General features: G+C 35.3%; 1 protein-coding gene across 1 annotated transcript; it reads left to right on the top strand.

Moving 5' to 3' along the window:
- Positions 1 to 3,726: 3,726 nt before the first annotated feature.
- On the top strand, positions 3,727 to 19,255 carry LOC137241915 (retinaldehyde-binding protein 1). Its single transcript, XM_067769266.1, has 6 exons — positions 3,727 to 3,992; positions 6,923 to 7,168; positions 7,513 to 7,642; positions 7,828 to 8,002; positions 12,916 to 12,987; positions 19,039 to 19,255. Exons 1-6 carry the CDS (start codon positions 3,911 to 3,913, stop codon positions 19,144 to 19,146), a joined length of 813 nt encoding a protein of 270 aa, XP_067625367.1. The 5' UTR covers positions 3,727 to 3,910; the 3' UTR covers positions 19,147 to 19,255.
- Positions 19,256 to 24,631: the final 5,376 nt, after the last annotated feature.

Below are 24,631 nucleotides of genomic sequence, written 5' to 3'. Positions count from 1 at the left end.
TGCCCTCCCTATCCCGAATGATGCCGGCCAAGGGGAGCGTGCTTTCCGCAAGGTCATTGAATCCGCCTCGGCTCGTTTCATTCCCGCCGGTAGAATTTCCGAAATTCGGCCCCACTTCCCGGCGGAGGCCGCAAGTTTAGCGAGAGAACGTAACGTTATAAGACAGCTCGATGCCGGCGACCCCCAAATAAGGGATATAAACCAACGCATCAGATTGCCTGAGGATGAACACAAGTGGGTGAAATGGGAGGCGCACCAGCGGTTGTAACCTCTCTGCCGGTGTAGGTAAACTTTGGTCCACCGTAAAGTCCCTATCGAATCCGTCTAGGCACAATGACAAAGTTTACATCGTCTTTGGCGATAAAGTGCTGTCGGATGCGAAAAAATGGGCGAGCGCTTTCTGCCGACAATATATAATGCCAGCTACGGTCGACAAAGATAGACGCACAGACACGCACATAAACATAAATTCAGCGCGTCACCAATTACCATCACCGCCAAAGAGATTCAGGATGCCATCGGTCATGCTAAACCATCCAAAGCAGTGGGCCCAGACGACATAGTCATGCCGCTGCTTAAAAGCCTAGAGAAATAGTGTTTCAAATATTTAACACATGTCTTAAACCTGTCTCTTTCCACTTTTGTCATACCCGAAAAATGGAAAATGGCCAAGGTGGTCCCGCTACCAAAGCCTGGGAAACCAGCTAACATAGGAGAGTCATATCGCCCAAGACGCTTAAAGCCATTTTGCTCCCCTACTTCAAAGCAAATTTGCAGCTAGCCTGTCATCAGCATGGCTTCAGAAAAACTCCATAGCACCACCACCGTGCTAAATGCCATTAGCACCCAGATAAATTGCGGTTTAAATCAAAACCCCCACCATAGAACAGTACTCGTTGAGCTAGACCTATCAAAAGCTTTTGATACGGTCAACCATGGCACGTTACTGCAAGACCTGGAAGGATCTACCCTTTCCCCATGTCTTAAAAGGTGGACCGAAAATTATCTTGGTGGTCGGCAGGCATCAGTGCAATTTAGAAACAAAACATCAAAACTAAGAAGTATTAAACAACAGGGTGGTGTCCTATCCCCGCTTTTGTTTAACTTCTACATATCAAAGCTACCTTCGCCAACGGAAGTAGTTACTATCGTTTCCTACGCCGATGACTGCACAATAATGGCCACAGGCCCAGGCCCAGAGATCGATGAGCTTTACAACAGCATAAACGGATCAAATAGAAGAAACGACGTTCTGCACAATAAACGGAGACGCCCCACACGTATGGTAGGAAGCTGTCACAGTTCGCCGGATGTTTCAATCGTGAGCGCAGAACTCGTAAACTGGGTCAACTGGCAGCCGATGGGAACATTGGCATCCGACCACCTGCCTATACCCTTTATGGCGATATCTCCCTTTTAAAATACTCATTAACGCCTTTCATTTGAAACCCATGTCATACAAACACATTCCAGGGTTACCCTAGGTTCATTTTGCTAAATGGTGAGTTTCCCTCATTTTGTCTCCAAAGCTCTCAGTTGATTATGTAATGTTCGGTTACACCCGAACTTAGCCTTCCTTACTTGTAAACAAATATAGTTGCTAAGTTTTTTTATATATGGCCCATTGTACCTAATTAAGAGTTCGTGGAAACGAGTAAAATTATGCATACACCCTAAAGTGGACTTTCAACCTTGACCTGGGACTGGCTCTATAAATATTTGTGTAAAAATGTAAATCTTCATGACAATGTAAACTGTGACAAACCCGTCAGGTATAACCAGCGTAATTTTGGACATGTTTTGTTATCGCAACGTGTCATGTAAATTAAATAGTATTGTGGTCATAAACCGCTGCTACACATACATATTTATTTGCATAGCATAAGCGTAGGAGTTCATTCAAAATTCAAATTAGAGATGGGCACGGGAATAAGTACTTAATCCCGTTCCATTCCGTCCCGACATTAAATTTTCACCCATACTCCTTTTTTATTATTTGTGCCATGGGTTCCGATGTCTTTTAAATCTACATTTTGCATTGCGCTGCCGCAAGCCAATAAACTTCCCAGCTAAGTCCAATTATAAGGAAGAAAATAGCGTAACAGGATACAGTGCAATTTAGAATAAAAGGAGAAAAGGAAATTTATTTGGTTTCGAAAGTATGGATTCAATCTGGAGTGCCGGAGTTATAACACGCATCAGTAACAAGCGTAAAAATCTGGGATAGAAAATAACAAATTAAGACGAAAAATTATGAAAAACAATTGCTCAAAATGTTCGCCAGCCAAATGTGAGGACTGAGAGGAGTACCGTTGAAGAAGAGTTGTATTTTCATTTCCTACAATTCGTTGCAAGAAAATATACATAGGTTTGAGCATACTATAAATTGCACGGATTGCCGGTGTTGTAGCGATGAGGACACTCCCCGTGTCTTTTGAGTCTTTTGTTTTTGTTGTTACCTTAAAATCTGTGCACCGTATGCAAGAATAAGCCAACTACCCTAGAGCATCCTGAGATTTTTTTTTCAGGGAAGGGTACAGAATTATCAAATGCACATGTGTTTGTGTTTTGTCGTATAGAGACTTTTGACATTCACCAGTAAATCCAGCCTTATTAAAACATACATTCTAAACATCCATATCTCGGTTTGTATATGTTTGTACCATAATTGGGCACTGAATTTTCAGCGCACTACGACACATTTGGCGGCCGTCATGGTGTTGTGATAGCGTGCTCCGCCTACCACACCGAAGATCCTGGGTGCAATTCCCCAACAAAGCAACTTAAAAAACTTAGAAACAAGTTTTTTCATCTAGAAAAAGAGTTTTTCTAAGCGGGGTCGCCCCGGCAGCGATTTGGCAAATACTCCGATTGTATTTCTGCCATGAAATGCTTTTCAGTTAAAACTCATCTGCCTTTCAGATTTCGCTCGAAAACGGCGTAAAACATGTACATCCATAGGCCCCGTCCCTCCAATTTTTAGGAAAGATAAAAAGGAGCACGACGTTAAAAATTTAAGAGAAGTTCGGCATAAATCTTTTCAGAGGTATATCGCGCCTTGTATTTTTTTATAAGACATATTTTTTATTGTTGTAAGGTATATTTGGCAAAAATAGTTTTCAATATAGGAAAATATTGTAAGTATTGAATGGTTGGTGTGGTTGTACATGTAAGAGAACTCACCATGACACCCATGAGGACTTTAATCGTTTTAGTCAAACAAATGTTGAATATACCAAAAACTTCCCAAACTTTGCATGTAACTGGGGGACAGTCACCCAAACACCAGTCTCACGCTTAATCACTACCTCCGAACTGGTGCTAATCGGATGCGGTGCAGGACAGTTGATAGTCACAGTTACAAACCAAAGCTATATGAATTGAAATTAATTATTCAAGGGAATGTTTCAAAACCACCTATGACTGAAATAGTAAAGAAGGCGCTGAAAAGGTCTGTAAAAGGGGATAATTGTCCTTTCGTAGAACCTCACAGTGTTAAAAGTGTCAGTTTAAAGCACTGCGAGGGGACAGAACTAGATTTAGTACCGTCTCTTAATTTGGAACTAATGCGATTCGCTGCGGGGATGATTTGGAGATCAAAGATATGCTTCAATCATACTTTGAACCTTAAAAATTCCCATTAAGCTCTCAATGCGATAATTCGTATCATATACATATACTTATTTCTCGATATGTTAGTTGAGTTTGCCCTTTATAGAGCTTGAGTTCAGTTCATAAATAAATACCCAAAAAAACACTCATTTAATTGTCTACTTTGAACGTCACCGGACGATGACTTGTGTCCGATGTAGTAAAACATAAAACAAAAATTAAGCAATCAACTGAACTCATTATTCACACAACTTTTGACTTAAGCGCGTGCGTGCACAATACAAGTTTTCCAAGTAAAATGCAAATATTATTGTTAACAAAATATGAGCATACAAACGAGCAATTTGAAAAGATTCAAGAGCTACGCGAATTAGTGCAAAGTGAGTGAAGCAAAGAAACATATTTGACAAAAAAGTTTAATGCCCGTAAAACATATGATTTTTGGATAATAATTTAATACTTCATATCTAATAAATAAAAATTAAACTGAATAAAAAAAAAATATATGTAAAATATTTTTAAAAAGCCTTATGAAGTATTTTTTTTAAAACGACCCCTGAACACTACATTGAGTTGTATTACGTATTAAGATACATATGTACATCCGTAAGACTAAAGTAATAAGCATTAAAAAATCCATATTGCTACCACCTCTAATCTTTTTATTAATACTTTTGAAATACGGAAAACATTTAAAACTTTAATAAATAAATTTATTATTTAAAAAACTTTGCATTGTGATTTTTTATACATATTTCATATGCAAAACAACAACAAAGCATATTTGATACTTTTAAAAACATAGAAAAGGAGACCTTGTGAGTTCACAATTAAAAATAAAAAATGTACTAAAAAGTATAAAACAAAATCTAAATGGAGCTTAATGAAAAGAATGGAGTTCTAGTAATGCAAATCAAACACAACGTAATGTAGTAATAAAAAGGGAAATTAAACCAAGCTATACCATATGAACTGGAACTATTAAACTTTTTAATTCCAACTATATTACCTTGAATACTTTAACACTTTTTAAATTTTGATAAAAGATTTCTTTGCAAAAAATTTTGAATGTGCCTATTTATCGATATATATATTTTTCATACGCATCCCAAAGCCATAGAGTTTAAGGAAATTTAGTGCTTTGAAGATACCTATCCTGCAGCGAAAATGCGAGATTGTGGGCTAATCACCAGTTTTTACTACACGTTTATCGACTGCCACCGAACTGGTGTTAATCGGATGCATATCTGGACAGTTGGTAGCCACACATGTACCAACAGTGATACTTTTTGGGATATACGTATTTCAATTAAAGGCTCCGACTATTACAGAACCACTTATGATAATAAAAGGTCTGCAGAGGGGGACAATTGCCATTTCGTAGGACCTCACAATGTTAAAAGTGTTAGTTGACAGCACTGCTTGGTGACAGAATTGGAACTAGTACCGTTTCCTAATGCGATAGTTGTGGGCTAGTTCCGGGCTAGTGGGTAGGGTAGCTTTGAATATTTAAAAAATTGTAGTATAAACTAGCTCTTACCCGCTTCTTCGTATGCGTGCAACTTTAAAATAAAGAAGTCACAATTGTTCTAAAAAAAATGGCAATAAGTGCAAAATGAGATCAAAATCGTGTTCCACCTACCTTCCTTTCCAAAAAAAATGACACTTTTTTTTATTTATTTTATATTTCACTGTCACCGGGCCTTGAATTATGTCTGAAGTTTTGAGTTTTTAGCTAACTTGTAAGTGGCTCAAATATTAACTCTGGAATATATTACTATTGATTTTTAATTTCGAATCAAAGCAAATAAAACATAAAAAAATAATTAGGGTATTCACATTACCACGTTTTCAACTTAATTGCTTTAAAATTAGTTCTTTATCTACTATTTATTTTGTTTATGCAAACTGTGTTAAAAATATAACCACAAATGCAGATAAACTTAGAACCAAGGTCATGCGAATACCCCAAATGAATATATCGTTAGCTCAATTCACAAAAGCTCTAACTAACAAATTAAACTATTGCTTAGGAAAACTTTATAGACACGAATTCGAAAGCCGCATATGTTGTCCTCTACAATACACTATATTGGTGTAATTTTTGGACAAACCTTAACCAAATCGCCCATAAAATGGATATAAACTTAGTGAAATAATGAGATCATATATATACTTTGATCCATCAAGGAATTTAAATGTGCAGGTTTATGAATTTTCAAAATTTCAGTTTTTTTTAGCCAAGCGCTCGGACTCATTTTATATATTAAGTTTTAAAAAATAAGTTTGGCACGGCAATTTCAGGTACCTTTATACTCCCATAATTTGTTTTTTCGAGAAGCATCAGCAGTCAAGATTGTAAGCATATCAAAAGCCGGATATGCCCTGAGTGGTAAAGTTCAAAAATTAATTTTGCAATAAAATATGAACGTACTCTTTGCTATTTGCATTTTTTATTGTTATTTGCACTTCAAATTCAGAGTTTACAAATCGAGTTCGATATTTGAATATCGCTGCTGAGCTAAAAGTTATGCAATTATAATTCTTGTATATTCCTCTATTCTATCAGTGAGGCGATCGAATCGAGAAAAAATTCCACGAAATTGTATCAATTTTCCCACTTTTCCCTTATTTGAGTGAGAAAATTCCTCACTTTTCCCACCAAGAAAAATCTTTTCTAACTATAAAATTTTACTTATATATGTATGTATATGCAAAAAATTACTTATATGATTTTATAATGAATAAGGGTGTGTTCGCATGGCACAATCTTTAGCACACTTATATTGGCTTTACTTGTATTTTTGTATGTAAATCTTTTATACCAAATAGTAAGAAAAGTGCCACGTATACGCGCCAAGCTTTGTTCAACTGAGAAATTAAAAAATATTAATTTCGATAATTCCTACTTTTCGTTCTGTTAGCTTACCGAAATCCCTTTTATCCTCTTAGCCCTTTTTATTTGAAGTTCCACGAAGGGGAGAAAATCCAGAGTTTTTGCATCACTGTTTACTGTTTAGGCCCGAACGGCAACTTTAGGTTGCCAAATATCTGTGTACAGCTTATGGAAAATATGTGTAATTGAATTGGATAGATGTCTACGAATGTCGTTTATAAGAAAAGAATTTGTTCTGATCCAATGCCCAAAAAGTGCCAGAGGATGGGAACGTCCGTAAAGTGGAAACATCCAAATGGCTTTGATTAGGGCATTTGTTAATTAAGCTAACGACATGTAGGTATCGGTGGAAATAACAAAACTTAAAATATGATCATATGCCTTTGATTTATTTCTTATATTTTTTGAATTAAGCTTCACATGACCTTGACATTGGCACCGACGATGTATTGCTGTCGAAATTCCTCAATTTTGCCGATTGGGAAGTTGAACGCGCATATGATGCTATAAACCGTTATTATGACTTCAAATATCATAACCCAAACTGGGTTGCACGTCATCCGGTACTTTATTTCCGGGACCATATCTATCAGACACTCAGCAAATTCATTATGCCTAAGCCGGACAAGGATGGCAGAGTAATATTTGTATCAAAAGCAGGTAAATTGTTTAAAATAAAAGAACGAACATTTAGACAGTTTAAAAGTGTGCCTTATTCGTTGTAAAGTCTTATGCCGTATGCTATTTCTAATACGAAATATGATTAAAGCATAGCACATTCCACAAATATAAAAACTCGTGAGCTCTTAAATTGATTTAATGGAATGAACCTAACCGCACTTTATACAAAGCCTCACCAAATAATTTCAAACATCGCAGAAAAAACTTTTGAATTTATTTAGATAATTGAAATGAACTATTTAGAAAATTCGGTTAATATTCACTGAAAACAATTTTCAACAAATTTCTCACTATTTTTTATAAATCTTGTTTTCTTCCACAAGTCGATGCTTTTAAGCTGTTTCCAAATTACATAAACGATATTATCGAAATGGATGACTTGATTTTCGAATCGATTTTACTATTGCCGCAGGCGCAAACGTATGGAATCACAGTTATAAGTGATTTGAGTGGGTAAGTTTAAAGAATTGAATACTGATGCCTTTCGCCAAATTACCGCAAAATCCAAATCCAAATTTGACATGATCTGCAAAAAAGTAATTTCTTGCCTAGATCGAGGATTCGCGTGTAAACATGGGCACATACAATTAAATGTTTCAATTGCATTTAGTATATTGTTTTTTGGTTTTCTTCATTAGCACAAATAAAAACTTTTTGCGTTTCGCTTCACCAGCCATGGCCAGAATGGTAAATGCCAAAAATGATATTATGCCATTCATATCGCGCATCGTACATGTCATACAGAAGGGCATGATATTGAATGCCACAACCAATTTGATGATGTCCTTCGCCAGCAAAGAATTCAAAGAGCGTGTAAGTATAAAAAATAAATAAATGTAAGGAGCGATAACCTCCGAACAGATCTAAGCCCGAGCTTCTCTTCCAATTTGCGTCGTGCTCCTCTTAATTTTCCCTACAAATTGGCCGGACGGGACCTACATGTTTTATGCCGACTCCGAACGGCATCTGCAAGGCAGATGAGTTTTCACTGAGAGCTTTTCATGACATGGCATGGCAAAAATATAAACATATTAAGCATATACAATTAGTATATGTTGTTGTGTTACCAGTGCTTCGCCCTATTCTGGGGTTCACCAGGCGCGACCTAGCAAATGTGTTTACCGATTCTGTGTGGATTTATACTAGGGCCTCCTTTTGCTCTCCTGGGTCAAACTGCTAGGGTGTCCAGGTTTGTGACAATTAAGCAAAAACTGTATGTTAAATATTTCGTTATGCTCTTTAATGTTGTCCTCTTTTGCCTCACTTAGTACAGGGGTCGCGTCATCTGTTCCTTCCACGTAGTAAACAGAGCGGCCGTGGATTTAGTTGGTGATAGTTCCATATGGCGTGAGGTGAAGAAATTAGAAAGACTGGGGAGCTATTCTAGAAACTAATTCGTATATTGCAGGGTTAGGTTCTGGTGTCATTATCATGAAGTCGTCGGCGCAGCGAATGTAGTAACTCCTTCTGGTGGGGAAGGGAGCACCCTGTGGTACACCCTGATTAATTCTCCTAGATGTTGGAGTTTCATTCTTAAATTGAACCGAAGTTTGCCGACCATTCAGATAATTTATCTGGGTGTTTATGGCGTTGAGCGCGGTAGTAGTGCAATGCATTTTGCGGAAGCCATGCTGATGCTAGGCGAAGATTCGCAGTGAAAAAGGGCGAAATCGGTTGAAGCCACGCCCAGTTTTTATACACAGTAGACCGTCTGTCCTTCCACTCGGCCGTTAACACGATAACTTGAGCAAAAATCGATATATCTTTACTAAACTCAGTTCACGTACTTATCTGAACTCACTTTGTATTGATGTAAAAAATGGCCGAAATCCGACTATGGCCACGCCCTCTTTTTCGATATCGAAAATTACGAAAAATGAAAAAAATGCCATAATTATATACCAAATACGAAAAAAGAATGAAACATGGTAATTGTATTGGTCTATTGACGCAAAATATAACTTTAGAAAAAAACTTGGTAAAATGGGTGTGACACCTACCATATTAAGTAGAAGAAAATGAAAAACTTCAACAGGGCGAAATCAACAGCCCTTGGAATCTTGGCAGGAATACTGTTCGTGGTATTGCATATATAAATAAATTAGCAGTACCCGACAGATGATTTTCTGGATCACCCTGGTCCATATTTTGGTCGATATCGCGAAAACGCCTTCACATATACATCCACTCGCTTTTAAAACCCTCATTAATACCTTTAATTCGATACCCATATCGTACAAACACATTCTAGAGTCACCCCTGGCCCACCCTAATGGCGATATCTCGAAAAGGTGTCCACCTATAGAACTAAGGATTACTCCCTTTTAAAATACTCATTACCACCTTTCATTTGATACCCATATCGTACAAACATATCGTACAACAATCTCTCCAAATTTGGATATTTACTTTCTTGCACAAAATCGCGCCATCTTTGGACAAATTATGTAAGTGCTCTAAGACACAAGAAAAAGTTTTTTGTAAATCCAACAATCTCTCCAAATATGGATATTTACTTTCTTGCACAAAAGCGCGCCATCTTTGGACAAATTATGTAAGTGCTCTAAGCCACAAACCTACATAAGCGTGAAAGATTAAAACACGGTTTCCCATTGTTGCAACTTACCTATAATAGCCTCTACCAAAATCCTAAATAATTGTTCCAAAATAATTTGTAGCGTACCAAAAAATCTTAAATAGAATTAATTTCTGACCTGCCCATTTTTTGTGGCAAATTTCACTTACACGTAAATATATATATAAGTCTTTATTTAACAGATCCTTTGTTTTTTATTTTAGTTGTTTACAAAAAAACATGAAATCGCAAATAATGAGTTAATTTTTGTTGAAACTAACTAATTTATTTATAACAATTAATGGCAAATTTGCCCCAAAATGTTTTTGCATTTGCAGATTAATCCTCATTTTTACGTCTTACACTGAACAAAAAAAAAAGTTACAAAAATATAACATTAAATTTTTTATATTGTTTTTTATGCTAATTTATTTTATTTCTTATTTTATTTTATTATATATTCTTTTATTTCAACTTAGGTTATTATTATTTAAATGCAACTTGACTGAATCGGAAAATTTCACGTTGAATATTAAATGAAAAAAACGTCCCAAAAACGTTTTTGATTTTAGGGCAAAACGGCAACCGGCATCATGGCGGCCGTATTGTGTAGGCAGTATATTACCCACTATCTATATATTAATACGCTAACAAAATTTCCATACAAACAATTGACAGGCGGTTTCGCATAGTTAGCATACGTAAAATCATATAAAAGTGATATGAATCGATTCGTATAGATCAGCCGCAGTGTATAGGCCTATTTTTGTTAACAAATATTATTAATTAATAGAAAAAGTTTTTTGTAAATCCAACAATCTCTCCAAGTATCGATATTTACTTTCTTGCACAAAAGTGCGCCATCTTTGGACAAATTATGTAAGTGCTCTATCCGAAGATTAGAATCTTCATATTTCCACAATGATCACGTTAAAACCCGGAAAAAAGTCTAAGTGCACTTATTGTGTTTTTATATGGAACTGTTTGTTCACTTCACTTAATTCCAAGTAATTTCACCATAATTCTATGTCAATTTCATTTGATTTTACATAATTTTTATATTTTTGTTTAAGGAGCTCCATACCAAAACGTTATAATTACATGTGAAAAGTTTGTAGAAAATTTAAGAAAATACAATCAAAAAGTACAAAGTCTTAGATAAAATTCAAAATTTTACAGAAAAAGTTAAGTAGGTTAGACCAGTCTGCTATATTTCCAACACTTGATGCATAGACTGAGTTGAAAAAAATACAAGTTGGTCGAATTTCGACCACAGGCGATACTAGTACTCATTACCACCTTTCATTTGATACCCATATCGTACAAACACATTCTAGAGTCACCCCTGGCCCACCCTAATGGCGATATCTCGAAAAGGCGTCCACCTATAGACCTAATTCCCACTCCCTCTTAAAATGCTCAGTAACACCTTTCGTTTGATATCCATATCGTACAAACATTCTAGAGTCACTCCTGGCCCACCCTAATGGCGATATCTCGAAAAGGCGTCCACCTATAGACCTAAGGCCCACTCCCTTTTAAAATGCTCAGTAACACCTTTCATTTGATACCCATATCATACAAACACATTCTAGAGTCACCCCTGGTCCACCTTTATGGCGATATCTCGAAAACGCCTTCACATATACAACTAAGGCACACTCCCTTTTAAAATACTCATTAGCACCTTTCATTTGATACCTATATCGTACAAACAAATTCTAGAGTCCGCCCTGGTCCAGCTTTATGGCGATATCCCTAAATGGCGTCCATCCATAGAACTATGGCCTACTCTCTCTTAAAATACTTTTTAAAACCTTCCATTTGATACACATGTCATACAACCACATTCCAGGGTTACCCTAGGTTCATTTTCCTACATGGTGATTTTTCTTATTTTGCCTCCATAGCTCTCAACTGAGTATGTAATGTTCGGTTACACCCGAACTTAGCCTTCCTTACTTGTTAAATTTACATTACGTTTACTTTGCTTGTTGGGATTGGTCTAAATTTCAGCAATTTTAAAGTACAATATTCCTTAAATATTTGAAATAAACCATTTCAGTAAAAATATTTCTTAAATATGTACATATGTCAGAAGCATGTCAAAAACAATATTGCAAACCAATTATTCCCAATTATAAATGTATAATTGTCTCAAATATTTCATGTCGTATGGGAAGCTTCTAGTTGTTGTAGCGATAAGGTTGCTCCCCGAAGGCTTTGGGGAGTGTTATCGATGTAATGGTCCTTTGCCGGATACAGATCCGGTACGCTCCGGTACCACAGCGCAATTAAGGTGCTAGCCCGACCATCTCGGGAACGATTTATGTGGGCACATTATACCTTCAGGACATCCCCTCCCTCCCCACCCCCAAGTCCCATGAGGAGCTTGAGGTGGCCAGAGCCTCATTTGTTAAACAGGATTCGCCGCGGATAGGTGAGGTTGACAATTGAGTTTGGAGAAGCTATATATTGCGCTGGCAATCTGAAGGGTTGCGCTACACAGCCCCTTGAATCTGGTATTTTAGTCGCCTCTTACGACAGGCATACCTACCGCGGGAATATTCTGACCCCCTAACCCGCTGGGGTAGGAAGCTTCTAGTATTATGGACATGTTCAGGCTATGTCTCCACGAACCGGCCAGTTCAACTTCACCTTTCCTTATCGCATAATATATTTGTAAAAACAAAGAACTGGTTTTATTGGCGGCGACTAAATACTAGTCTTTAAATAAACCAAAATTTTGGTTAGAAATATGATAGGCAGTTTAGCAAATTCATCGAGATTACGTACTTGACAGTAGTATGTAGAAAAATAAATTGTAACTACATACATATATTCCTGAGGTATGAACACTTGGGCCCGCTTGCAGAACGAAAAGTTAATTGATTTTTTCGGAAGGTCATGTGCATTGTGTGACTATTCAAAGTTGTAAATATCAATTACATCAGACGTGACTCATCAGATTCATACATTTTTGACAAATTTCAAAATAAACTCTGAAAAAGTTAAATTTTCGTTTTGCAAGAGTTAAAGCAAAACAAAAAATTAATTCCTTTTTAAAACCTTGCATTTTTTGCAACTTTTTTTTATTGATTCGCTTCAATAGAAAGTTAATTTTTAATCTAAACTATTTCCATATTCACAGATACACATACACGATGGGAAAAAATTCGATAAACTGCGAAATATGGTGGGCTATGATAATTTACCAGCGGAGGTATGTTTGTCGCATATGCATAAGTAAATATACTACTTACATATCGAGCCATAACCGCTAAAACCGCCTAAATGACATACAGAAAATATTCGGACAAATTTTCATTCTTGAAAAAAAAAATTTTTAAAACTACATATGGGTGGTTCAATGAGAAAGTGAACCTTGGTGCGGAGATAATTTTTCATACAAAACTAGGAACCGTCTGGATACAAATGTTGTAAAAACCTCCAATCAACCGAAAAATATTAAATTTATTCTCTAAATGCATTTTCAACACCTTTTTTTCTTCTTAAATTAAAATAATGATGCTGATTGATTGATATTTCAATTAGGTAGAAAAAGCCCGTTTTGAAAAAGCTGTCAAAAAGTGTGTGATTTAACACTCGAGTGATTAATAAGAAACATAACTGCCATAACTCATCATTGTTTAATGGAGCTGATTAAAATACCAAATTATATAAGCCCTATATTATGATTATTATTAGATCTATCGAATATTGTTAGCTTTGAGCCACCCGTACGTGTTATTTTCAATTTTGCAAGTCATTCTTTTCTTTTTATATTTGTTTTACAATGTTAGAAACTCGTTTTATTATATCCAACAATTCAGCTTTGATTTTTTTTTGAACTTGTATTCAACAATAAATTTGTTCCGCTCGTGAAAAGTATGCAGAAACTGTGGCTAGAAATGAGTAGGCATTTCTAATACGCCTTATAATACTATATGAGATTAAGGCGGGGTTCCAGCAGCACTTCTAGGGCGGCGGAGGGGGGGGGGGCTTTTTTTTAAATATATATAGTGATAACGTAAAATAGTAGACCAAGCAAGAAAAATTAAAAATTAGTAAAAATCCGTTTTGTGAAAAGAAACTACTATGTATATTAGTATTATATATTTCATTACAGTCAATATTTACTCTGTACATGATGCAATTGTGGAAAAAAATAAAATTATAAAACAAGACGATTTGGTCCTATTTTCGGAAAACTTTATTTATTTAACTTCTAGCCTCACAGCCTCAATTTCAAACTACAATGAAATTCTGCACACTTTTGGATAAATTAATATTTTAAGAATTTTAAGAGAAATTAAAATATTTTTTAATTCGAAATATCTCTCATAATTTTTCACAGTCGAAAATAATGAAAATACGTATTACAAAGCTCAAGGGGGGATGCGGATTTCCCCCAGTTCCTCCCCCTGGAACCGCGCATGTGAGATTCAACTATTTACGTGCAGTAGAAATCAAAATACACCATCTAAAAGTATGTTTTTCTGTGGCCCTTGAATCTGAGTCAAAAAGCGAAAATTTTTAAAATTTTCCGAAACTGAAATTTGTTCAGCCCATGATTTGATCTCACGACGTGACCTATATTTTGAACCTTTGGAATACTTTATTTACCGTCAACAAGTTCATTTAATGTTTTTTTTCGAACATGTCCCAACCTCGACAAATGCTGCCCCACCCGTGACAATTGATTTTACATTATAACAATAAAATAATTTAAGAAAAATTTATTACTTTTATACTATCGGATTCCTTAAATGTTCGTTTATCTAAAAGTATCTAAAGGCCGTGGCACAATGAAAATGTTCATATAGATGCGTTTAACACAAGCAGCAACATCGCCACAATCAACCAAGATGTTGCGTTTATAAATATGAAGGAACTTCAGATTTTAATTGAAGTTTATTTCGCCTTGCCCATTCACATACAAAATTTTGCGAAACACTGTTATAAATATTCTCCCTATACAACAAAAGTACTTGCTAACATATTTTGTGTTGTATTTATTTGTTATATTGCAGTTTTTAATTGCGAAAATGTAAAAAAGTTATCAACAAGCGAGAAAAATAATTTCACTTACAAAGTGTGCCAGCACCTTTAGCCAAAGCAAATGTCAAATTCTTCTTATGCTTTGCTTGCAACAAAAGTACCAAGTTGGCTACTTTTTCATGTCAGATGGCGCCAGTATCGGTCAATCTACCGTTTTCCATAAAAATACGTGTAAACTATTCATAATGCATAAGATTCAGTTGAAAGCATCTATATGAAAAACTGCTTATGTGACGGGGCTTTAAACAATACAAGCTACTTCCATCTATTTGCAGAGTTTTTATAATTTATAATAGGGGGACTCATGATAGCAGATAAACTTATAAGGTGTAAAATTATATCCATTTACACACGCGGTTATATGAACGCACCTAGTAATACTCTTGATAAAATTGATTGTTTTTCAGCTGTATTATTTCCAAAAAAAATGTTTTTGATTGTTATACAAATTAAAAAATACCAAGATTAAGTGAAAAATCAAAACTAAAACGCCTTTACTTGCTGATGTTGGAGATTTTTGATGAAAATGCCGTCTGTAATGTCTGCAAGGTTGCATTCCTTTGAGTTTACCGCGTTTACACAATGAAATGTGCGCGTAAATTTATACAGATTGTGCAAATGATTTTTCATACAAAATTTGACAGCTCGTGCGTAAACTAGATAAATGTATACGTTTACACACTTTATAAGGCATTTATACGGTTACATGAGTCCCCCTAATTTCACTAATGGATAGCGTATTTTTTTGTCCCACACGTGACAATTATAAAACTTATTCTAATTTGCATATATACTAACCTATTGTGAGCTGTTTTAACATAACAGTACTGATTCAATGTTAGGTGTCTCAACCTATTTATTAGAACCTGAAATCTTCAGATGGTTTTATCAGAATGCGTCAACAAAGATGAAATATTGCGTACAAATGTGAGCCGTGACGATGGAACATCCCATTTGTTAATTGCCGCTTAAGCCCTATTTGCTTTAGCCATAACTTTTCAACGGTTTATCCTAAATCTTTAGACTTAATTAAAAAATGAATGATAAAAGGATATTAATAGGGTAGATTAAACCAGGGATGCACCTTAACGTTAAGCTAATCGTTTATCAAAAAATTTCCACCGTTTCCGTTGAAACACTTCGAAATATTATCGATAAAGAAATTATCAAGATAAATTGTATCTCGTTTTTAACCGAAACGAAAAGCTTTCGTTAACGTTAAAAACGTTAACAAAAACGTGATACTTTATGTTTGAATTGTGCTGGCAATGCTATAGCCATGGTGAAGCCGTAAGGTGGTAACAACGAGCGCACATACACACACAAACTCCATATAATTTGTTTGTGTAATTCGTTGGTGGTAATGTCAAAAACACTCTTAGAAATGTTCGTACTGTCAAAATTCATGAGAAAAGTTGCAATCAGCTTGGCTATTGCTTTCACCTTTAATGACTCTGCCATCAATCAGCTTTGCCAGCATAGTTTGAAATTAATAATGAACATAAACGATTTGATTCCGTTTTGATATGGCAGAAAACGAAACGAAATCATTTCGTTAATTTGACGTTTTTAACGTTAATAAACGAAACGAAATGACTTTGTTTCGTTTATTAACGTTAATTATCGTAACGAAATGATATCGGTTCGTTGGTTAAGCATGCCTGGATTAAACAATGACAAACCGAAAATTTTGTAGCCTTAAGTCATTTGGCTGTTATGGATCGATATGTGAAAGACTTTATAATAAAGTTATTTTCATTAAAAAGAACATAATAAAGCAATTCTCCCTGTCTAGAAAGCGTAGTAAACGTAAAAAATATTCCACGTTTTCTAGACCAAAAGTACAACACTCAGAGAACGCACCACTCACACAACAAAGATTTTTTTATATTTGATCCTCCATTTATAAAAAATTAATATCTTATACATTAAAAATATTTACAAAATTGCCGCACACAGAAAGTTTTTACTTTTTATAAGCTTTTATTTACTTTCACTTTTGTTGTCTGTAATGGAATCTTGCAAGTTAAATTTGATACACTTCCCGGTGTCCGATTGAGCTGAAATTTTGCACACATGTATAACTCCGATGACAATGCAATATTACTTTGTTAGAATTCGATAAATTAATCGATAACACAGTTATCGGTAAAGATTTGTATTTACTTTGGCATAACAGCCTAAGTCCCATACAAACACGCCGGTACCTATCCGTGGATTGTGATATTTGGACGTGGTGAATCACGTGTCACGCGTGGTGAATCTCATCGCTTGCGAAAAGCGGAGACACAACCCTCTGTTGTATTTCTGTGTATAACCAACATAGCTGAATTCTGAATTTTTAAAGCTGTTTAACCCTGTAATCTTTTCTGTAATTTATTTTGCTTTTGGAAAAATTACCTATTTGAAAAAAGCTGGCTGAAAAATATTGGCACAACAGCTTAAGTTAAATCAAGAATGGAAAATCTTTGGAAAATTTGAGTAGATGTGGCAATTTCGCGCGTCCGTTGAACGAAATATTGACAATCTGCTGATCATCGCTAAGAAATTAGCGACATTCCATCAACTAAGCAGCACTTTAGCAATACTACTGTTATTATTTGGCCGCTCAAACACACAAATATTAATTGTGCATTAAATCTAAAATATACAAATACACCATAATAATTTACACGGCCAAAGCCATAATAATTCACACGGGTCATCAATTCTTTCTCTGATTCAAAATCTGAACTACCAGCGCTACCGTCAACAGCTCAGTGTCATCACTGCCAGTAGCGCCAATAACACCAAACTCGTGCCTGACACACAAAAGTCGTTTTACTCAATAGCGCAAGTAAAATGTACTACGCACTCACTACTAAGAAGCGTCAAAAATTCGCTTGGAGTAATTTCGTCAATGAGGTACCATTGAGCTGGCACCGCATTGGCGCTGGCGCCATGCAATTTACATCACTGAAATTGCGCGAATGCCCAGGCTCATGACTTCAATACTTATATTTACAATGCTTTAAACTTTAAATACACCTCTGAAGTTGCTGCGCATAAAATGTGTACTAATAAATTCCAATACGCATTATACGCAGATGTAACTGATATATGTGTTTTTGTTTCACCCCCTATACTTATATTTAAAGCTTTTATAAGAACAAGCTTCTATTACTTGTTAATAAAACGAACTAAAAAGTAAAAAATAAAATTAAAGAAAAAAAAACTTTTTTAAAAATAAGCTTTTATTATTTTGGTTAATAAAATTAACTAAAAAGTAAACAATAAATTTACTCTAAAGAAATATAACACTTTATATGTTCATTGTAAGCTTAAACGATAATTAGGCTTTTTCGTCTGCGACAAAAAAATTATATATTGTACATAATTATATATTTTTAACATTAAAACTTTACACCTAAATTATTAAATCTTACAGTTTATATCACAGTCCTAATTGTTCTAATAAAAGCGTGTTACATTGCGATAGCAAGAAAAGGAGATCCTAAATGTTCTTAATTATACCATCAAAATTCAACACGTTTTTTATTAGAACAATTAGAACTGTGATATAAACTGTACGGTTTAATAATTTAGGTGTAAAGTTTTAATGTTAAAAATATATAATTATGTACAATATAGAATTCTTTTGTCGCAGACGAAAAAGCCTAATTATCGTTAAAGCTTACAATGAACTTATAAAGTGTTATATTTCTTTAGAGTCAATTTATTGTTTACTTTTTAGTTAATTTTATTAACCAAAATAATAAAAGCTTATTTTTAAAAAAGTTTTTTTTTCTTTAATTTTATTTAAATTAAAAATTCATTTGAACATTTTTGTCATATTTATAAATTTTCTATTCAAATATACATGGGTTTGAGTATAGAAAGTGTATAAAGCATAGAAAATGTTTCACAAATGTATTTTGTTGTTGCGTGTAGAAAACTTTTGACAGTAAAATGGAAAACTTTCTATGTTTTCTATGGATTTTAGACAGAGAGAATACCCCTAATAATATTTTTGTTGTCACTTACTTGAAGGGGTTGCCAACCATTGCCGAGAGCCGCCCTTTTTTAGAAAAAAACTTTTTTTCATGTTTCTTTTCGTAAGACTTTAACATATGATCTTTATAATAGTAGGCCAGTAGTCTACCACATATAACTAAATAATAATTAAATAAAAGATTGGTTAACTATTGTTAATTTTATTAAAATTGCATTTCAGTATGGCGGCCCTAAGGAAAATGAGCTGGATGTGAACATGTTATACGAACATTTGGTACGACACTCTGAATATCTTACAAAATTGCAGTCCTATCGTAGAAAAACATAGCATACATTTTAAATTATTATTTAGGTTCTTAGATAAATACTTACTCAAACCATATTTTTTTACCACGCAATAATGCATATATATGTATGTATATATAACAAAAGACATAGTAAAATAATTATAAATGAATGATTACAATGGACTCGAAGCCATTTTTTTCATCGCAAATACCCTAAATTTTTAACTCCTGTCTAGAATCTTCTGGTATTAGCTATAATACTACGGAAACGATTTCTTTTATCCCTCAACCTTTGGTTCTGCGGGTAAATCCTGCTGGTAAGTCGCTTTTTAGCTAACTTAATTAAAAAAAATTATTTTTGGATTGGACATGGTATTAATGGCCGGGACACAATGAAGTTTTTCATATAGATGCCAGTAACATCCTCACAATCACGCAAGATTAACAAAAATTTAAGTTTTTTACATATAATTACTTTACGGAGGTGTTAAGGAACATTAAGGGAAGATAGCACGGCAGCCAAATCATCACCATTCATCATTAATTGGTGGATAACAGCCGAGACGTCTTTGTCCGCAGTTTAACACTTCACCCCCGATATTTCTGTTTTGTGATAACTAAGCCAACGGCGGTGCACCAAGGGAGATCATGCCCTCCTTCACTTGAAGGTCTTTCAAATATGGATATCGAAAGGTATTATTTCTAAACAGGTCCGAATATTTTCGAAAAACTTTACCTAGCCAGCATATTGTTCATATCATTTATCATTATCACTAAACCTCCCTCTTAACACATCGTTGGTATCACAGGTATCTATCTATATACAGTTACTCAACAAAATAAATACACACTTGATTTATGCTGAAAAAAAAACTCAAATGCAGTGGATCACAGCTTAATTGATAATTTTCCTTTAAAATATCGCAAATTCCCTAAAAGAAACCACATTCAAAAAAATTGTATTCAAAGATAAGGAGAATTAATCAAAATTTCAAAAATTACCATCAAAATTAAAAAATTTTTTTTTTTCAGAACTTCTAGAAAATTTTTGAGTATGCAGTTTTGAAGCCCAATAAATTTTAGTACAATAATGTGCAAGTTAGAAATAGCTCAAAGTTTTTCCTGAATTTTCAGAATTTTTTTCGTCGAGGGTGTTGAGCAATTTCTTCGATACATCGCATGAACAAAAATGCATTTTGTATGGAAGAAATTGCTCAACACCCTCGACGAAAAAAATTCTGAAAATTCAGGAAAAATTTTGAGCTATTTCTAACTTGCACATTATTATACTAAAATTTATTGGGCTACAAAACTGCATACTCAAAAATTTTCTAGAAATTCTGAAAAAAAAATTTGAAAATTTTGATGGTCATTTTTGAAATTTTGATTAATTCTCCTTACATTTTGGCGGCCACCGTGGTGTGATGGTAGCGTGCTCCGCCTACCACACCGTATGGCCTGGGTTCGCACCCCGGGCAAAACAACATCAAAATTTTAGAAATAAGGTTTTTCAATTAGAAGACAATTTTTCTAAGCGGGTCGCCCTCGGCAGTGTTTGGCAAGCGCTCCGAGTGTATTTCTGCCATGAAAAGCTCTCAGTGAAAACTCATCTGCCTTGCAGATGCCGTTCGGAGTCGCATAAAACATGTAGGTCCCGTCCACCCAATTTGTAGGGAAAATCAAGAGGAGCACGACGCAAATTGGAAGAGAAGCTCGGCCTTAGATCTCTTCGGAGGTTATCGCGCCTTACATTTATTTATTTTTTTTAACTATATAAATACCCCACACGCAAATTTTTTAACTCCTTTTTCAAACGCACCGTTTGGCCGATTTGGATGAAATATGCACTAATTTGTAGGACGTACGATTCTTCAGTGCAGAGGGAATAGTTTTGGTATGTAGAGGGAGTGGCATATAATATTGTGACGAATATTACCATCACTAGTAATAAACTCCCAACACAAAAAACATTGAAGCGAGCCAAACTGTGTACATAAACACATTAATCACCATGTACACACATAAATACAAGCAGCAGATACTCACAAACGCATGTCATCATCAGCCGAAGTAGTACTCACATATGTATACACACGCATATGGTTACACACTACAAATACACGCGCGTATGGCTGGTGACCAGGTAGAAGATTCTAGAAGAGGAAAAGTCTAGACATCTGGGCAAAGAGTATAAAAGCAGCGAAAGCTGATTAATCAGGAATCAGTTTGATTTAAGCATGCTATTGGCTGCGAAGTATAAGTGTAGTCTAATAAATACCATTTTCCATTATTGAATATTGGAGTTATTTATTCAACAATTTAGCGTTACGAACGTTAGTAGAAGGTGTAAAATAAGCGGAGTTTCCCTAAATTCGTTACAATATATATATCAAAATATGAAAACTTAAATATCTCCGAGAATTAAATCCCAGTGAAGTGATACTTGGTAGACAGATGCCCAACATCGATATGGTATCAGTGCAGAAAAGTGAAAAGAATTGGAAAAGAGGGTGTGGAACCTCCCATACAAATTTTTCTTTGCATATCCCATATCTCCTGAACACTTAAAGTCACATTGCTAAAACTTGGCATAGCTGCCAAAATTGTTAAGGCCAAAGTTTTGACGAAAATTGGAAAAAGGGCCGTGAAACCTCCCATACAAAATCAATTTTGAATATTGCTATAGTGGAGTGTGCATGCATAGAATGTAATGTTGGAGTAATAAAGGTGCCTGAAGGAGTCCAAAATCGGAGCGTTCACTCTATTTATGAGCTCTTTTAGGAGTTCATGAGCTTTTTTTCATATATCGTATGAGCCCAAATAAGAGTCATATTGTATGACACCAAATGGATTTTTAAACAGTCATTTTCAGTACTTATTTTATACTTTTTTATTCGTAAATGACTTTTGTGCATCGGAATAGGGAAATCAAAATAGAGGAAATATATCGAAGTAAATTTTGGAAAAGATATCTCTCATCATTGAGGTCTCTACAGGTATTTCGAAAGAAGTCCTTGGAACTGGAAATGAAATGAATAATTTCCGTGTGTAGGTTATATCGATTGGGGCGATTCTGCGGTGAAAATCGTTTGGAAGATGAATGAAATAATCACATTCACAAAAGGAATAACATCCATGCAACGTTAGCCACCAGCAGGAAGAACGTTATAAGCAATGCTCTATGTAATTTCTTTAAAATAAAAATAAATTCATAATAAAATATGAATATTTGTTCCAAAGTTCCCTTTTAAAAATTAATTTTCGGCATGCGGCTCATAGTTTTTTCATATCAGAGTCATATTTTTGAGGCCCAAAATTTTCACACATTTCGGTCTCTTATGGAAATCATAAATTAGGAGCGCTCCGTGCAGGTTTGAGAGGAAAAAAGCTCAAACTTCGAAATATGCATGAAATGGCAATTATATACGCTTGTTAAAAAAAAAAAATAGAAACAAACACAAAAAAATAATAGATTTAATTTTTGCAGATTTTGCAGCAAATACTATATTTTGCTTTTTAAAAAATAGGGACATATTTGGTTAGTTGTAACTAGAGGTTTACGCCGATCACTTTATCGGCGGCGGCGTACGCTTTATTATATACCGGCGGCGGTGTCGTAGCCGGCGCGCCGGCGTACGCCGGTGTTCTTACATTAAAAAGCTTGATTTTTTCTATTTAAAAAATAATATTTAGGAAAGGTTTTGTTTGTATGTATTTAAGGAAATCAACGTGTTGGCCATTTCGGAAAGATCCGGGGTTTTTGCCTCAAGATCTCGCAGACCGTTCAAAAATTTTCAGGAGTATCTCCTTGTGGAGGGATTGTTCCTCGTTCGCTTACTCCAGAGAGGCTTCGAACCTAACCCCGGTCTTTGGAATTGGTACTGCTGCGTCTGCTGAAAAGAAATAGAAATACATAAAATGTTCACACTTTTGTCTGTATATCTCGTGCAAAGCGTAGTTTCACCTGGGGTTAACTCCTAATAATCGTCGCGAACACAATTTCTTTAAATCATTTGTGGCTCCTTGGATGTCACGCACAAAGGCGACTTACGTTTGCTATTGGTCTATTAATATTCATGACTATCGTGGCACAGGGCGCTCGGCTGGTAGGAGCTACAATTCCCGATGTGCGAACAGTAGCAATCCCGAACAACAGTCGCTACCACGCCTCCTGACCCTCACACCATATGCCAGCACAGAAGCTATAGGACTGCGAACTCATACCTTCGTCAACGTCACTATCCTAGAAGGTCTAGGTGTAGCTGCGAAGACTTTCCAACGGATGCTTTTGTCGCGCTATACTGCCGAGCTACACCAGAGAAACCCGTTGAAACGTTAGGGAGTGACCATTCGGCCAAGGATGTTAGAAAGAGTTAAATTTCGCAATTATTTTCTTAAAACTGGCGTTGATGCGCATCCGTTTATACCACTTTCGACCATATCCGACCAATTTTCGACATGAATAATAAATGGCCTAAACAGTATTAAACGAGTAGGAAATATAGTAACGCGCCGGACGCCGCCGCCGAATGTCAAAAATATCGGCACGGCGAAAAACGACCAAAATCGCCGGCGGCGGCGGCGTATATCTCTAGTTGTAACATCTGTGAGTAGTTGCGCATGCATTTTGTTTTAACTGTCGTGCAAAGTTAAAGAGGTACTGCTATCCATTTTAATAGTGTTTTTTTCAGGGATGCACCTTAACGTTAAGCTAATCGTTTATCAAAAAATTTCCACCGTTTCTGTTTAAACACTTCGAAATATTATCGATAAAGAAATTATCAAGATAAATTGTATCTCGTTTTTAACCGAAACGAAAAACTTTCGTTAACGTTAAAAACGTTAACAAAAACGTGATACTTTATGTTTGAATTGTGCTGGCAATGCTATAGCCATGGTGAAGCCGTAAGGTGGTAACAGGGAGCGGACATACACACACAAACTCCATGTAATTTGTTTGTGTAATTCGTTGGTGGTAATGTCAAAAATACTCTGAGAAATGTTCGTACTGTCAAAATTCATGAGAAAAGTTGCAATCAGCTTGGCTAATGCTTTCACCTTTAATGACTCCGCCATCAATCAGCTTTGCCAGCATAGTTTGAAATTAATAATCAACATAAACGATTTGATTTCGTTTTGATAGGGCAGAAAACAAAACAAAATCATTTCGTTAATTTGACGTTCTTAACGTTAATAAACGAAACGAAATGACTTTGTTTCGTTTATTAACGTTAATTAGCGTAACGAAATGATATCGGTTCGTTGGTTAAGCATGCCTGGTTTTTTTACACGTATATACGCCTACGTTTGCGTGTAAAAAAACGCGTATCATTACTTAGTTAATGTTAAGGAGACCCATCTAGCGGCAGGTTTAAATAACTAGCTACAGAACATGTTGTACCGAAAAGTGGAGACACCATCCTCTGTTGGCCACCCACAGTGTATAACCTATAGCTGAATGGGTTGCGGTGAATAGTGGACACACACCATTTGTAGAGGTGATACATAGACACATATTTCAGTTGC

The sequence above is a fragment of the Eurosta solidaginis genome, chromosome 2 (genome assembly GCF_040869045.1).
Source record: "Eurosta solidaginis isolate ZX-2024a chromosome 2, ASM4086904v1, whole genome shotgun sequence".
NCBI classification, from domain to species: Eukaryota; Metazoa; Arthropoda; class Insecta; order Diptera; family Tephritidae; genus Eurosta; species Eurosta solidaginis.
Note: the sequence above shows the minus strand (reverse complement) of the source record. Positions and strands in the feature narration are given on the sequence as shown.

Bases quoted from the DNA above. Each gene is read 5' to 3' on its own strand.
- LOC137241915 (XM_067769266.1), top strand. From the start codon at position 3,911: ATGCAAATATTATTGTTAACAAAATATGAGCATACAAACGAGCAATTT. The intron at 7,643-7,827 runs GTAAGTTTAAAG...TTTCTTCATTAG, and splicing joins GTTATAAGTGATTTGAGTGG to CACAAATAAAAACTTTTTGC. The intron at 8,003-12,915 runs GTAAGTATAAAA...CCATATTCACAG, and splicing joins GCAAAGAATTCAAAGAGCGT to ATACACATACACGATGGGAA.